Source organism: Corapipo altera, unplaced genomic scaffold (assembly GCF_003945725.1).
Source record: "Corapipo altera isolate COAL_440 unplaced genomic scaffold, ASM394572v1 98, whole genome shotgun sequence".
Taxonomy (NCBI): Eukaryota; Metazoa; Chordata; class Aves; order Passeriformes; family Pipridae; genus Corapipo; species Corapipo altera.
In genome coordinates, this window is record NW_020884914.1 from 6,003,027 (window position 1) to 6,016,893 (window position 13,867).

The following is a 13,867-nucleotide window of genomic DNA, read 5'->3' on the forward strand; positions in this document are numbered from 1 at the left end:
CAGGCTCCCCACGAGCCCACACGTGGATGGACAATGCAGATCTGGGCTGCCAAGTGGCAGCCACGAGGATCTCAGGATGTAAGAGGGATGCAGCAGGAGGGAGGGATGATAGCTGCTGTGAGAGCAACAGAGGGTTAAAGAAAAAAAGGCAGACAAGCCCTTTCATAAAGTCCTTTTAACAAACCAAACTTGAAGGAAGTATCTGAAAGTTCATCTCTGTCTTCCAACTGTATCAACCGATCTAACACGAGTCATCACCTCCTCCTGCAAAGCCTGCACCACTGAGAGAGAGGGAAGAGCTGGAGAGCAACATCTATCCACACACTGGAGTGGAAATGCCATTCTCCTTCCAAGGCTCTGCTCCCCAGCTTGTCCCAAGCGGGTCCTTTTTACCCCCATGGTCAGAGCACAAAGGCAGCAACTTGTCCTTGCTGCTCTATCAGCATTACTGCAGTCAACACCCCGTGCTCCTTCCTCGTCCCATGATTCATTCAGAAGCACCTTCGGCTTTGCTGCCTTGTCCCTTCCCGTTACGTGTGACTATTTTTTCCCTTTACTGCAGAATACAGTTTTCTTCCCAAAGGAAATTAGCAGGCATAGGGACAAAAACAGGAAGAAAGGAAACAACTTCCTGCTCGCTCTGAGACCCGGCCTGGAGACATCCCTGACCAACACCGTGCACCCCGCCACGAATCCAACCTGCAAGAGAAGCAGCAGCTGCAGAACCGAGCCGTGCACAAGGACAAGCACCGGACAAAACTCCTCTGTGCTGCCACTCTCCCGAGTTACACAGGAGAAAAGCACAAGGCAAAATACGTCCCAGTGGCACTTTGGCACTATGTGTGTGCGGCACGATGGGGGGAAGGACTGGTAGCTCGCTGAGGAACCCAGAAGGACTTGGCACTGAGGGTGCAAGACTGCAAAAAGCTTTGCTCTTGCTCGCGTCAGGCTGCTGTGATCCCCTGCTCCGTGCCAGCAGTGCACAGTGTGAGAACTCCGCTCAGGGACTCGATCCAGCAGGAAAACTAACCTTTACACGTAAAAAGCCGTATGTTTTCCAGCAGATCACCTCCCAGAGCGGCTGCCAAACCACGGGTGCCAGCATCAGGGGAGGGATGGGTGGGAACGCGTGGAGATGGGGTGGACCCGATCAGCTGAAACAAGCCATGAACGCGCACCTTCACCTACAGCCGAAAGCACCGGGATCACCGAGCTCCCACCATCCAAACACGGGGGTCGGGGGCGGCACCTGCCTCCGGTCCACGGTCTCACCCCCGCGGGCCGACCAGGGCCGCTCCCTGCCCGGCTGGGGCGGCGCGGTCCCGGTCCCTCCGCCGGGCAGGCACCGGCCCCGGCCGGACGCCCCTCCCGGCCATCCCCCCGCTCATCCCCCCGGCCCCGCACTCACCGTGCCGGCGGGCGAAGCGCAGCGGCCGCTCGCCTTCGAGCCGCCCCCCCAGCTCGGCTTAAGGCACCGGCGCCGCCGAGCTCGGCCCGCGGAGCAGACTCCTCCCCCGTGCCAGGGGCCGGCCGGGCGGGCACGCCATTCACAGCCTCGGCATGCAAATGGGAGCCGGGACCCGAGCGCGGCTCGGCGGGGAGAGTCCCGGCGGGGAGCTGCCAGCGCCCGGGGCCGCGGGACGCCGCATCCCGCCGCGCCGCCCTGACTCACGGGGTAGGAATGCGCCGCGCCGGGCGGAAGCCACCGGCCCGCCCGCGGCCCCGAGCCCCCGCCTTCCCCCGCGGCCCGCGGTGGGCAGCGCCCTTTGGCCCCTCGGCTGGGCCGGGGTGGCGGGGTTTAGCTGCCGGGCCCGCCGGGTGTCCCCGCGGCTGCGTGGGAGCGCTGCTTCCCCGGAGCGCTGCGCCCGGGCGATCCCCGTGCCGGGAATCCCCTTGGCTGGGCACCGCTGAGCTGCCAAGCCCTGGCCCCGCTGCCCCTCGCGGAAGCCTTCGCCACTGAGCCTCGCACACGCTGGGCTGCGATGCCACCAGTCCCCTCAGGCTTTCTTGCTCTTTCGCTTTACCTTCTCTTTGCCCCGTTTCCCCACGTTTAGTCCTGCGTTTCCCATCAAGTCTTCACACCTCCTCCTCCAGCCATGTGGTTAGCGCATCATCCCTTCCCCAAGCTGTTTCTTTCCTCCCAGCCTAATCATTTTCCCCTTTCTGGAGGGCATCCTCCCACCTCGATTGCTCAGCCGTGCTCGCCTTTGTCCTGGGATTGCTGCCGAAGATTTCTCCATCCATGCTCTCCAGAGCACCGGTCAGCACGTATTGCTCACACGGAGCTTTGCTGGAGCTCCAGCGAGGCCTGCAGCGCGCACATCCTTCTTGAGCAGGTCCCCAACCCGCAGCCCCAGATGCTTTCAATATTAGTAATAACTGGGGGGGATGATGTTCCTTACCATCCTACTGCGTGTTCCCCGCCGACCTGCGTGATCCAGAGGAGTGGGAGAGCCGCTGTTGCAGGGGCCGGCGCTCCCTGCGCAGGGTGAGCTCATCGGCACCGCACCCACCCCTGCGTGTGCCCACGCACGGCAAACGGCAGCCACACGTCTGAGGCAGCCCCCCAGAGAGCCCTGCTCACCACAGCGTGTCTCGTTAGCTAATGAGCAAACACAGAGCAGCCCCAGCTAGTCCTGGCTGAGGTGGAGACCAAATTGCACGCAGAACCCTGACCGTCCGCAGAGCTTAACAAGGCACAAATTATTTTCAGATGTTTCTACCACATAAACAGGGGGAAAGAAGCGTCCAGTAAATGCAACAGAGCAGAGATGAACTCACAGGGCCCTTCAGCATCTCCCAGGAGGAACGCTCTGGAGCTGGAGTGGGAATCTGACCCACCCCTGCTCGTTCTTTGCCAACAGTGTGTGCATTTTGCAAGGAAAGCAAAGCTCTGTCACTGAAACGTGATTTCTCACTCCTGTCTGCAGCACTACTGCAGACAGCACTGCTAACCCCATCCCACAAACTCCCATTCCCAAAGGGCTTCCCTGCCCAGCCCCCAAGGTCTCTGGGGTGGGATTCAGGATGGGATTCTTTTACCCAAACTGCAGGCATCTGCACTGAGGTGGATAAAATTTACCCTCAAGGTAAAGAATACACCTACCTTGCTGCCACTGCCAGCCAGGGTGTTTCTCCTTCAGTGCACTGAGTCCTTCCAGCCTAAAATAGACAGAATGAAGTGACTTAAGGCCAGCTTCTGACTGCTCGACCATGAGGTGGTGCACGGCAGCAGTTTTTTCCTGAGGACCCACCAGTCCTGGTCTGGAGCAGGTCATCCAGCCCAAGAGCCTTGTTTGCTTTCTCCCTCATGAATGCTTGCAGGGAGTACTTCTGTTTGAAATGTGGCCTCTGAGGACCAGCTGAAGGAGAGCTCTTTCCTGGTGCTTGTTAGGTTTAACATGAACGTGTGATTACATGAATTTGCTTCGTTCTTCTCTGCTGGAAACTGGAATTTCCTCCCTTCTGCTTGAAACCCATGAGAAACTGTGATCTTGCCACAAGACGCGGTTAAGACCCAATGAAATAGATATCCACCAGCATGTGAAGTGCAGCACTTTTACTGCTGCAGCTTGCTAAAACTGCTTCAAAGCCTGGTGAGCCACACACCTGCCCATTACAGCCAGGCAGTGCTGGCTCTGCACCGGCCAGGAGTGGTGCAGAGCAGCCCACGGGCACTGCACAGGATCGTTCAACACCTCATCTCCATCAGCATCCCCTCCTGCATGCACGTGCAGCGCTCCTTGGAGCACTGATCCTGTGTCATGAGGTGTTAAATGGGGCTGCACTGTATATGGATTATAATCCAAGCCAGGAAATGGTGGGGTTGGCCTCTGCTTGTGGCCACTGCTGGCCACATGTGGCCCCGGGGAGCCCTGCAATGCTCTGAGCCAGCACAGCCCCTTCTCCTTTACCTTCTTACAGCCTAACTGATCTGTGAGCACAGCCGGGACACACCAGGAGCACAGAGGCCTGTGTTTATCTGGATTGCTGGTTACCTAGACAGATGATTTGATTTTGACCTGCTTTGTTCAGTGTTTATGCCAAGAAAGCATCCCAGTGCCCGGCAAGCACAGCAGAGAGCATCAGACTGCAGCCCTTGCGGGGAGAGCCGAGCTCTCCTTGCCCTCTGGAAACACACAGGCTTTGCAGTGCCTCCTGTGCTGACATGAAGCAGTGGCACAGCCCTGGCAGCTGTCCTAGCAAGCAGGGAAGAGGTCCAGAAAGGCCTGGGATTTCGTCTGGGGAGGATTAATAACACAGAAACCCAAGCGAAGTCCCACGGAGTTTCAAATGCAGGTGGCCTGGCCAGCAGCCAGAGAGGGAATTGCCAGGAGCAAGAGGACAGGGATTCCCTTTGGGGAATGCCTTTCCAGGGTGGATCACTGGACCTGCATCCCCTTGTTAGGGAACGAACCAGATTCCTGGGTGCCAGCAGCTGGTCAGGTTTTCATCTCCAGCCCTGTGGGGGGGTTGGGGAGAGGGATCCTGTGGACAGGAGAAGTGGGGTTGGTACTGTGGAGAGAAATATCTCCTCCTCTTCCTCACTACCCTGCAGCTCCTGGTGTGCCACTGGCAACACTGCTTTCTGGCCCAGGGAGAGCAGTGTGGGCTGCTCTGAGCACCCAGCCCCAGCAGTGCCCTTTCTCACACACTGTGGGAGTGTTGGTGCAAAATGCCTGGAGTACAGATGCCTCCAGATTGGATGCCAAGCTGGGAATGGTGCTGCTGACCTCCAGAAAAAAATATTGACATTTTTCGGAGTGCAAATGAAATACCTTTTGCTTTCAAAGAAAAAGAAAAAACACCCTTCTGCTAACAAGCAGCTGTGTTGCAACTTGAATTTCCTACAATCCACTCGATTTTCATGAAGTTCAAAAACCTAACACTGGGTGGAAAGCCTTTTGAAGCCTCTGTCACCCTCAGGCACCAGCAGACAGTGCAGATATTATTTGTGGGGTCACTCAGTGGCCAGGGAGGGACACAGAGGTGACTTTGGCCTGGCAGGTCCATGCACCTGGTGAGGTGCTGGATGTGCCACGGGCTGAGCTGGCAGCAGGCCCACAGGGACTGGGGGGAGTTAAGCCCACAGAAGAGGTCCAAAAATAAAACCAAGCCCTGCCATCCTTGTCTGCAGCTTATTCAGCCCAAACCAGGACAGATAATTCACTTCACAGGTGTGTTCAGCAAGTCCATGTGGGGCTGAGGACCAAAACCAGGAGAGGAGGAGGGAGAGAAGCCAAAATGCTGAGGATCTGGGATGGTGGTGGTGCCCCAGACCACTCACAGCCACAGGAGCTGCTGCCCAGCAGAGCACAAGGAAATCACATCAAAACTCAACCCCTTCATTTTCTGCCCAGATTAATTGCAGTTGATCATTCCTAGCTCCAGCCACAGGGAATGCGTGTGTTTGCAGTGCCAGGAGGAGGTGGAGGAGTGGAAATGATTTACAACTAGGATTTCGTGGGTAGCCCTTATGGAAATATTTGTTTTCAACTTTTTTTCACCCAGAAAATCCACTCAGATCAAAATGGCAATTTTCATTTTGGTCAACCCAGAGGGGGAATTGACCAGGCAAAAAAAAAAAAAAAAAAAAAAAAAAGGAAAAAAAAGCATGTGTAAAGAAGGCTATGATTTCCAAAATATTTAGGAAATGTTGCTTAACAAAATAGCTTCCTTCTCCCCAGTCTACTCCAACACAAAAAGGAGCTTTTAACATATATATGTATAACAGATATATATATGTGTGTGTTTCATATGGAAGGAATAAAAATGTCATGGAAGAAGTAAGATGAAACTCCCAAAATATCTGTTATGTAGCCTGAAAGACTCTTATCATTTTCCAATCCACTCTTGGCAAGAGATGAAATAATATTGCTTCAGAATTTCAAAACTGGGCAGATTTATTTCCAAGAGGCACACGAGGACTCTTACAAAGCAGTCAGATCGAGTGCAGTGGCCAAGGGTGTGATCAACCCTTGCTGTTGGAATGCAGGCCTGGAAGAGCCCAAAATCCAAATTGCACAAATTAGCTTGTAGCTGTTGATCTGTAATTCTGGGGGGCCTGGGTTTTGAACAGCCACTTGCATCTAAATATCCAACTTCTGCTAACGGGGAGTGGATACAGAAGGAAAAAATGAGCCCCATGGAGTGTGAGCTCTGTGACCAGTGGTTGAAGGTCATGGTGGTATTTGGGGTCCCTGCTTGTCCCCCCACCAGGGCTGGGTGTCAGCCACTGGTGTCACACTTGATCCCAGCACTAGGAGCCACTCCTGCTGATGAAGAAGAGGAGCACAAGAGGTAGGAACGTGCACATCAGCTTGCAAATGCCAAAGAGGCTCATCCCCAGAGCACTGTGAGAAATGATGTCAGGTGGACCAGCAAGGTTTTGCAGCCTGTAGCCAGTAAAAGTGCATCCTCCAGGTGGCTTCTAACCTGCTGCACGGGACAAACCTTGAAGGAGAACATTCAAAACTGGCAGTAAGGAGTGATTTAGTTCAGCTCAGACAGAAAAGCATCATGGAAAGGGACTCAAACACAGCATTAGCCACAATGAAGTTCAGCGTCTCCTAAGTTCCTGTGTTAACTCAAAGAGAATTAAAAAAAAAAAAGCCTTCCCATTCAGTCACTCATAAATGAACTGAAGGAGTTCATAAAAGAGCTGAAGAATTTTGGTTGGTCTGTCAGCAATAAGCTACATTTTTGAAGACTATCTTGATGTAAAAATATATACTTGGTAATTGGAGAAAAAATAATTCAGTTACTGACAACCAGCTTGCAAAGAACTTACTCAGCTAAAATAACAGGGCTTTGTGTAAATCCAGCAAATCTTTACACAAATTTTTGAGAATAGTTTTGGCATAGGCAAGTAACAGAGGCTGAAATTTCAAAGTAAAATCAACTCTGTTTCAGAAACATAGATCCACTCTCCAGCAAACACTAATTTAACCATGTCAAACTGCAGTTAGTTAGATTTAAGGAACAATAACATTTAGTGTAAAAACTATTCCAAACAATTAATTTCATGGGTTCTGATCTAAACTTTGTCAGGTCCCCCTGTGCTGCCCAGTAGATGGCAAAAGGTAAGGCTGGGAAGGTGGCTTCTCTTCCTGGTGTCTCACTGCTTTGCTGGTTTGGTCCTTCCCCCCTGTTCCTGATTTTTCAGGTTGAAACAGGAGCCAAGGAAGAGAAGGGGATTATCAGCTTCCAGAAGTTTTATGAGCTCTGTGTCTGGCCTGTCTAGAGTGTGGCCTTGCTGCTGGATTTTGAAGCCTCCAAGGATGGAGTCCCACCACCTGTGTGGGTCCTGTCCCAGGGATGTGTCCCATCTTTGCGTGCAGCCGGTTTCTCCTGTCACTCCCGTGGGGCCTCCTGCCCTTGCAGGGCCCCTGTCACCCCCTGGGGCAGTACAACTTGGGTTTCAACCCCCTCCACCTCATCCTCCAGGGTGAGCAAAGCTGCTGTCCCAGCTCTCCTCCCCAGCCATCCCAGTGGCCCTTCACTGGGCTCTCCAATTTCTGTGCCTGTCCCCTCTCCTGAGGATCCCACCCAGGGTGCCGTGGTGTTCTCTGAACGCTGGTGCTGTGCAAACAGGAACAGAAGGAGTATTGGTACTTTAGCACCATCAGCAATGAGCCTACAAACATCTGTCAAACACGCTGAGCTGTAAAGACTCCCTGTTTTCCAGCAGAACTTTTGGTGCAGGAACTAAAGAAGCTGTGGCTGACCTTACATGAGGAAGTGCTGGTAGAGCTGTCTCTGCATTCCCAGCCCCAGTTGAGAGAGGAAGCTGCCAGCAAAGTTCTTAACTAACATTCTGTTTATGATCGTCATAAGATGCCGAACCAGGGGAAGGTAAGAAAGGAATGAAACCCCAGAAGAAAGCAACTGTTAATCTTGACTCCCACCCAAGCCCCCTGCATGTATTACATTTTATTACAAGCATTTCTTACAAAAAGTCCACACGTGGAGCAAATGATCCCAGTGGAGCGATATGGTTCAGCACTAGCCAACCTACTAATATCTGCCTTGCTTGTTTTTCCTTTTTCCTGGCACGTGAAGCATTTTGAAATCATCTGGAGCTTCCTACTGCTTCAGGACTTGTGAGGTCCCAAAGCCAGTCATTCAGAAAACTCCTAAGTCACTCTCTGGAAAACTTTTGGGTGTATGTGTGACCAAGTTTTTCTCTTGGAGCCTCGGCTAAGGCAGACTGGCTGCCCCAGAGACCTGTTCCCTCTGTCACTGGACGTGATAATCGTGCCAGTGATTATGGTCAAAGCTCCAACTCCACTGAAAGCAGGCAGCCAGCGTCCCAAAGGGTTTGATAAAACAGAGCCTGTCTTCATTCCAGATTACTAAAGAGCCCCTGGACTTCAAGTTGTCCACAAAGGAAAGATCTGTACAAAATATCCAAGCCTTTCCAAAAAAAAAACCCGCAAATGCTTGGACACAGTCCATTTTTAATGTAACATACAGAAACTTCTGAAAAACTGGGTGGGGAATTGTTTCAGAAAAGGGCAAAACCTTCCAAATGGCTTGATTCCAAACCCCCTCCGAGCCCAGTGGAGGAGATGGACAGATATTTTGCTGGAGTCCCAGTAGAATCACCTCAGGGAATCATCCAGGAAAGGGCAGGTCTGGGGCTTTGCTGCCCCAGTGCAATCCCTCCTGCAGCAGACAGGCTGCAGCCAGAGGGACCAGCAGGTCACCCCTGGGCTGTGCAGCTTCCCTGGAGTGGGGTCTCTCCTGCGCTCTGACATCCACACTTTGGATCGCAGCCCTCAGTGCCAGCAAGAGAAAGAAGCTGCTCACTGTCTCATTCCTATTCTCCCCTGAATAAAGCCTTGCAGGAAAGGGAAGGGATCATTTCATTTCTTAAAGGGCAGCTGAATCCCCTCTAAATGGCCACATTCTTGTCCCTCTTGCGGCGTGTGGCTGGTGCCAAACTCGGTCACAAAGGCGTATTCACGGCTCTTTCCTTCCTACACATTCAGGAGTTGAAAGCCAGTTTGGTACAGACTCCCCAAAATGACTTATTCAGCAGCTGCTCGCCAGCTTCCTGTTTGCAGAGCGGGGGGGGGGCTGGAGCAGGGGCACGAGCCCCGACACCACTCACGGTGCCACAGGGACATCCTGAGATCCTGCTGCTCCGGCGCTCCCTGAGCCTGGCAGGGGATCAGCCATCGCTGAGCGGGCTCGGCCTGGGCACAGACCCCGTCACCAGATCGGCCTTCTCACCCCTGCTCTTGGTTTCATCACCAAACTGGCTTTTTCTTGAGGTCACTGGTCCATGGGACATGTTCCAGCCGTAATGAGGATCTTTTCCCTAGTAAATAATTCCTCCTCTCACCGAGGGAATGGAGCAAATGCTCAGCCTCAAGCTACTGAGCACTGAGGGCAGCCAGCTCCTATGCTTGCCAACAGCCATGGAAGTGATTATCCTCCCTGGGATCAAGAGGCTCAATGTCTTGTCTAAAAACCTACAGGAAGGCATTGGGAGAACAGGGACAAAGTTGCCCTTCAGCTCTTTCCTTCATTTATAGCAGGGAAATCAGGAAAAATGGGCAAACCTTGCTCACCACAATGCCACCTTCATACTGGCACCCACAGATCCTTCCTGGTATCCTCTCAGCTCCATCATTCTTTGGAGGAGTGTAGGAAAGACCAGGGCTGTCCAGGTGCTTTTCATCTGGGAGCTGAGCTCCCAGGAGTAGTTTGGGGTGGCAGGATGTCCCTGCTGGGGACATCATGGGTTTGCCAAGGAAAAGAAACCCCTGGGTCTGTGCAAACTCATGTTAAAACAGTGCTGGGAGTGGGTCAGTGGTGGCTCCTGCTTGCAGTGGGAGGTGATCAGGATGTTTTCTCAAGGCTGGCTTTTGGTTATGTGGTTTTTTCACCATCTGTGGCTTCAGTGTGACTGCCAGCAGTATGGTTTAACTACTCAGCCTCCTACATGACCCTTTGCAGGAAAATGCCCACGTAGTTCTCTGCAATCCCTGCAGCCACATTGCTGCTCAGCTCAAGGGGGAGGAACCAAGAACATCTTCACGTCCATGACATCTCCAGTAAAACAACTTGCCTCATACAAGAGACAGTGCTCCAAGAGCATGCCACAACCTATGGGAAAGGATCCCTGTGCTACTGGATATAGGCATATTTCTTCCATAGTGCCACCATGACTTCAGCTTATGTGTTATAATTAGCAAGCCTGGGTTTCCCAGCAGGCTGGTGGTGAGACAGCAGGATTTCACTCCCATGGCCCCACAGTCTTTCACAGATGAACACACCACACTGGTGGCCAGGTGGGGGTTGGCCTCTTCTCCCAGGTAACTCGTGACGGGAAAGAGGGCACAGTCTTAAGCTGCACCAGGGAAGGTTAAGCTGGACATTAGGAGGAATTTCTTCCCAGAAGGGGTGATTAGATATTGGAATAGGCTGCCCAGGGAGGGGGTGGAGTGACCATCCCTGGAGGTGCTTAAGGAAAGACTGGACGTGGCACTGAGTGCCATGGTCTGGTTGACGTGGTGGTGTTTGGTCACAGCTTGGGCTCAGTGATCTCAGAGGTCCCTTCCAAACTAATTGCTTGTGTGATCCTGTGGTAGGCTCAGACTGGAGCTATTTAATCAGCCATGTGCTGATAATTTGACCACCAAAGCTGCCTCCTGACTGCACAGAGGATCGTTTGCAGCAGGTAAATGAGCTCAGATGTGGTTTCCTGGCAGCAAGGGGACCCTTCCTGCCCCCTGAGCGTTTGTTCTCCCGCTGGAGGCTGTTTGTACACTGTTTGTACGTGCCAGCAGTGTTCACACCTGACCCTGGCTGCAGGACACAAACACTGCCTTGCTGCAGCAGCCTGTGTGGGGATCCTGTGCCAGCCATGGCAGTGGGACAGCCACCCAGCCACATGGCTGCATCCTGCTCTGCCATGGAGTGCTCCTGAGACGAGGGGCAGAAATACCTCTGGCAGGAGCAGCAAGTGCTGCTGAGGGTGGGTGAAGCCAAGAATGTGGAAAGATTTGACAGCTCAGACACCAGAGATGAGGATAGGGGTGCTGCAGGCAGGGAGCCCAGGCATGTTGGTGCTCACATCTCCTGGATCAGGCCTCCTGCCCCGGCAGAGGGGAGCCAGTCCAGCCTTGTTAGTTTGGAAAGTGTGGATCCCTCCTTTCTGGAAATGGGCCTATCCCCACCATCATCCTTTCCATGTGGTTGCCATGGAGAGAACAAATGTTTTTGTGCCTTCCTTGCGTTGGAGTTTGGATCCAGCTGCAAGTGGAACTGATTAGCAAAGGTGACTTGATATCTTGTTTGAAGGATCCACAGGGTAACGCTCCGAGTCCCAGGTCTGCACCCATCCTTTGGGCTCATGGCATCAGCCCCACTGGCATTGAAGCAGTAGTGTGGCTGGGACATGCAGGAGGGATCCCAGGCTACTGGGACAGAGCTCTTTGACCAGACGTATCTCCAGCATAAGCTCTCCTTGGTGCTGAGCTGAGATTCGCCTTCAGCATCTTAAGCACTGATCTTATATAACCCACTGGCTCACATACAGACTGTGCTCTGCTGCTGATTCCAAATGGACATTTCCAAGGAAAAACGCCCTTGGCAATGTAAATTCTCAGCAATCCCCAGAAGGATCAAAACCAAAGAAGTAAATCACCCCAGGAGAAGCGTTTGAAGGGCAGGAGGGTGCCAGCACAGCACTTCAGACACATCAGGGACCAGGGAAGGTGGAGAGACCACGGCATCCAGTGCTGCTGACTCGGACTCAGCCATCACAAAGTCTGATATAATTTTGCTGCACATCATCACCCCAAAGGAGCCAGCACAGTAGGTGAGTGGTGTTGCAAGCAAGGCCAGTTTTTCACAGTATATGCTGTATTCTCACAGCTACTGATTCAGCTAAAAGCGTGTTCCGCCCTGGGGCCGGGCAATTACAAATTTAGCAGCTACAGTTCTAGGTCCAGAAATATCTTTGTGGTAACCTTTCTCATTGCATCTGGGAAGAGCCCAAACAGGAAATCTCAGGTAGAAATGGGAAATGAAACCTCATAATTTGAGTCATCAATCATATGGTAAAGTTAGGAGAGGAGTTAGCCTGAGTAGAAAGGAGCTTGTCTCTGGCAGGGCTCCTAGAAATAGAAGCAGCAATTTCTTCTGGTTTCCTGGAAATCTTGTATCTGAACTTGCTCTTATTTTCCTTCTGGAAAAGGACTAAAATCTGACCTACTTTTGAGCAAAAGAGTCCCAAAATAGGCCTGGGCATGGACTCTTCCTTGGTGCCCACTGAAGCTGGTTGTTCGGTGCGATGAGATAATGCTCCTCTGGAAGAATGTCAAACAAAGACATTCTGTAACCAAGGCTTCAAATAAAATTATCTGCCTTGTTGTTTAGGGGCTACAGAGTCCATCATAATATTGAAAGGCAGTTGTGTTTTGTGTCTAGAGCCTGAGTTTTGTCATAAATTTTTTGAAAAAAAAAAGCATGACCCTGGTAACCAAACCGCTGAGGAGCCACTGCTCCAAGTGAAGTCAGACTCTGAAATCAGCCCTCACAAACAGTTGTTTTTGTGGCCTTTTGAAAATGACTCTTTTCAGATGTGCGGTTGGAAATTTGCCAGGCCGCTCCAGATATTTCCCCAGAGGTCCAGATGGTACAAAAAGACATGGAAAATAAGACATGTCATTCTTAAATAGGATTAGTGACACTCTTGCCTTGCTGTAAAAGCACTCCCATTGTATCAGGGTGGGTTTTGGGTGCCTGACCTGTAGGTCTGCAGCCCTTTGCAAGCAGAGGATGTCATGAGGGACTTATGCACCCCATGTGTCCATGGGTTGAGCACACCCCAAGCAGTCCAGTCTCACTGGAGGAGATGGGAAGCATCTTCCAAACCAGCACCATGGGGGTTTTTTTGCTGTGGCACTTAAAGCACTGTTAGGATGAAAATCCAATCAGCCTCAGAGCGCCCAGCGAGCCCCTGGCTCAGCCCCTCAGGGTGATCCTGTGACAAAATGCTTGAAATCTGCCTGCTTGCTGTGGGTGAGGAATTCCAGACAAGGGGGTTTGGAAAAAGTTGCCACTCTGTTTCACAATGAAGACCAGATTTTCAAGAATTCCTACCGAAAGGAAATTCCAGCACATTTGGAAACTAATTTTGGAGAACAGAAATATTTCCATGCATTTAGGGGAGGGAGGGAATACATGTCCCACACAGAGCACAGTCCCCTGCACAGCTCTGAGCACCAGGGTGTCACTCTGGAGGACAGGGGGTTCTGGCCAGCTAAGGACACTTCCCAGTACCCTGGGGAGCACTTGGAGATGTCCAAACAACTCCCCAGTAACTTGGTAGCATCTGCCTCACATTTTTGTTTGTATATCTGGTTTCAGTCTTGAACAAAACAATGAAACAAGACCGAGCCCTGGAGAGCACTTGCTCAGTGTGTCTGGGCAAAGCCATGGGAAGCCCGACCTGGCAGGCTTTGAGAGGGAAAGCTAAGCTGCTCCCCAGCCTCCCCATCTCCAAAAGAATGCTCCCAGAGACCCTCAGGACACGGAGGTGGGTTTAGCAGGACTGTGGAGCAGGGGGCTGCCCAGCAGAGCTCCCAGAGCACAGCCTTGGCTGCTGGAATTGTGGGAGGGTCTGGACCGTTCTCCAGCTGCTGGAGCAGTGGAGCCGGGGCCTGACTCATCTCCCGCTGTGGGATGGAGCTGGGATGGAGCTGGGATGGAGCTGGGATGGTGGGCAGCCTAAAGGTCACTGCTGGCCCTCACCCCCCCACCTCCCCACCCCTCACCCCCCCCACCCCGTGCCCAGCTGCAGAGCCCAGGAATGTTTCCTGGGATAATGATAGCCCAGTGGAATCTGCCT

The 13,867-nt window shown here is 52.5% G+C and overlaps 1 protein-coding gene across 6 annotated transcripts in view; it reads right to left on the minus strand.

Annotated features, from left to right (window-relative positions):
- Positions 1-13,867, minus strand: part of RHBDF1 (rhomboid 5 homolog 1) — a 59,640-nt gene that overhangs the window by 33,816 nt on the left and 11,957 nt on the right. The window contains exon 1 of one of the 6 annotated variants that reach the window (XM_027655105.1): positions 3,107-3,259. The exons of 2 other annotated variants lie outside the window; for them this stretch is intronic. Coding sequence is in view for 1 of the 4 variants with exons in the window: in XM_027655099.1 (XP_027510900.1) it covers positions 2,183-2,244 (62 nt within the window). In the remaining 3 variants the exon portion in view is untranslated. Of the gene's footprint in view, positions 1-1,408; positions 1,532-2,182; positions 2,310-2,402; positions 2,777-3,106; positions 3,260-13,867 lie in introns of those variants that run through there. 3 more of the 6 variants (XM_027655102.1, XM_027655099.1, XM_027655107.1) reach the window with 3 other exon arrangements.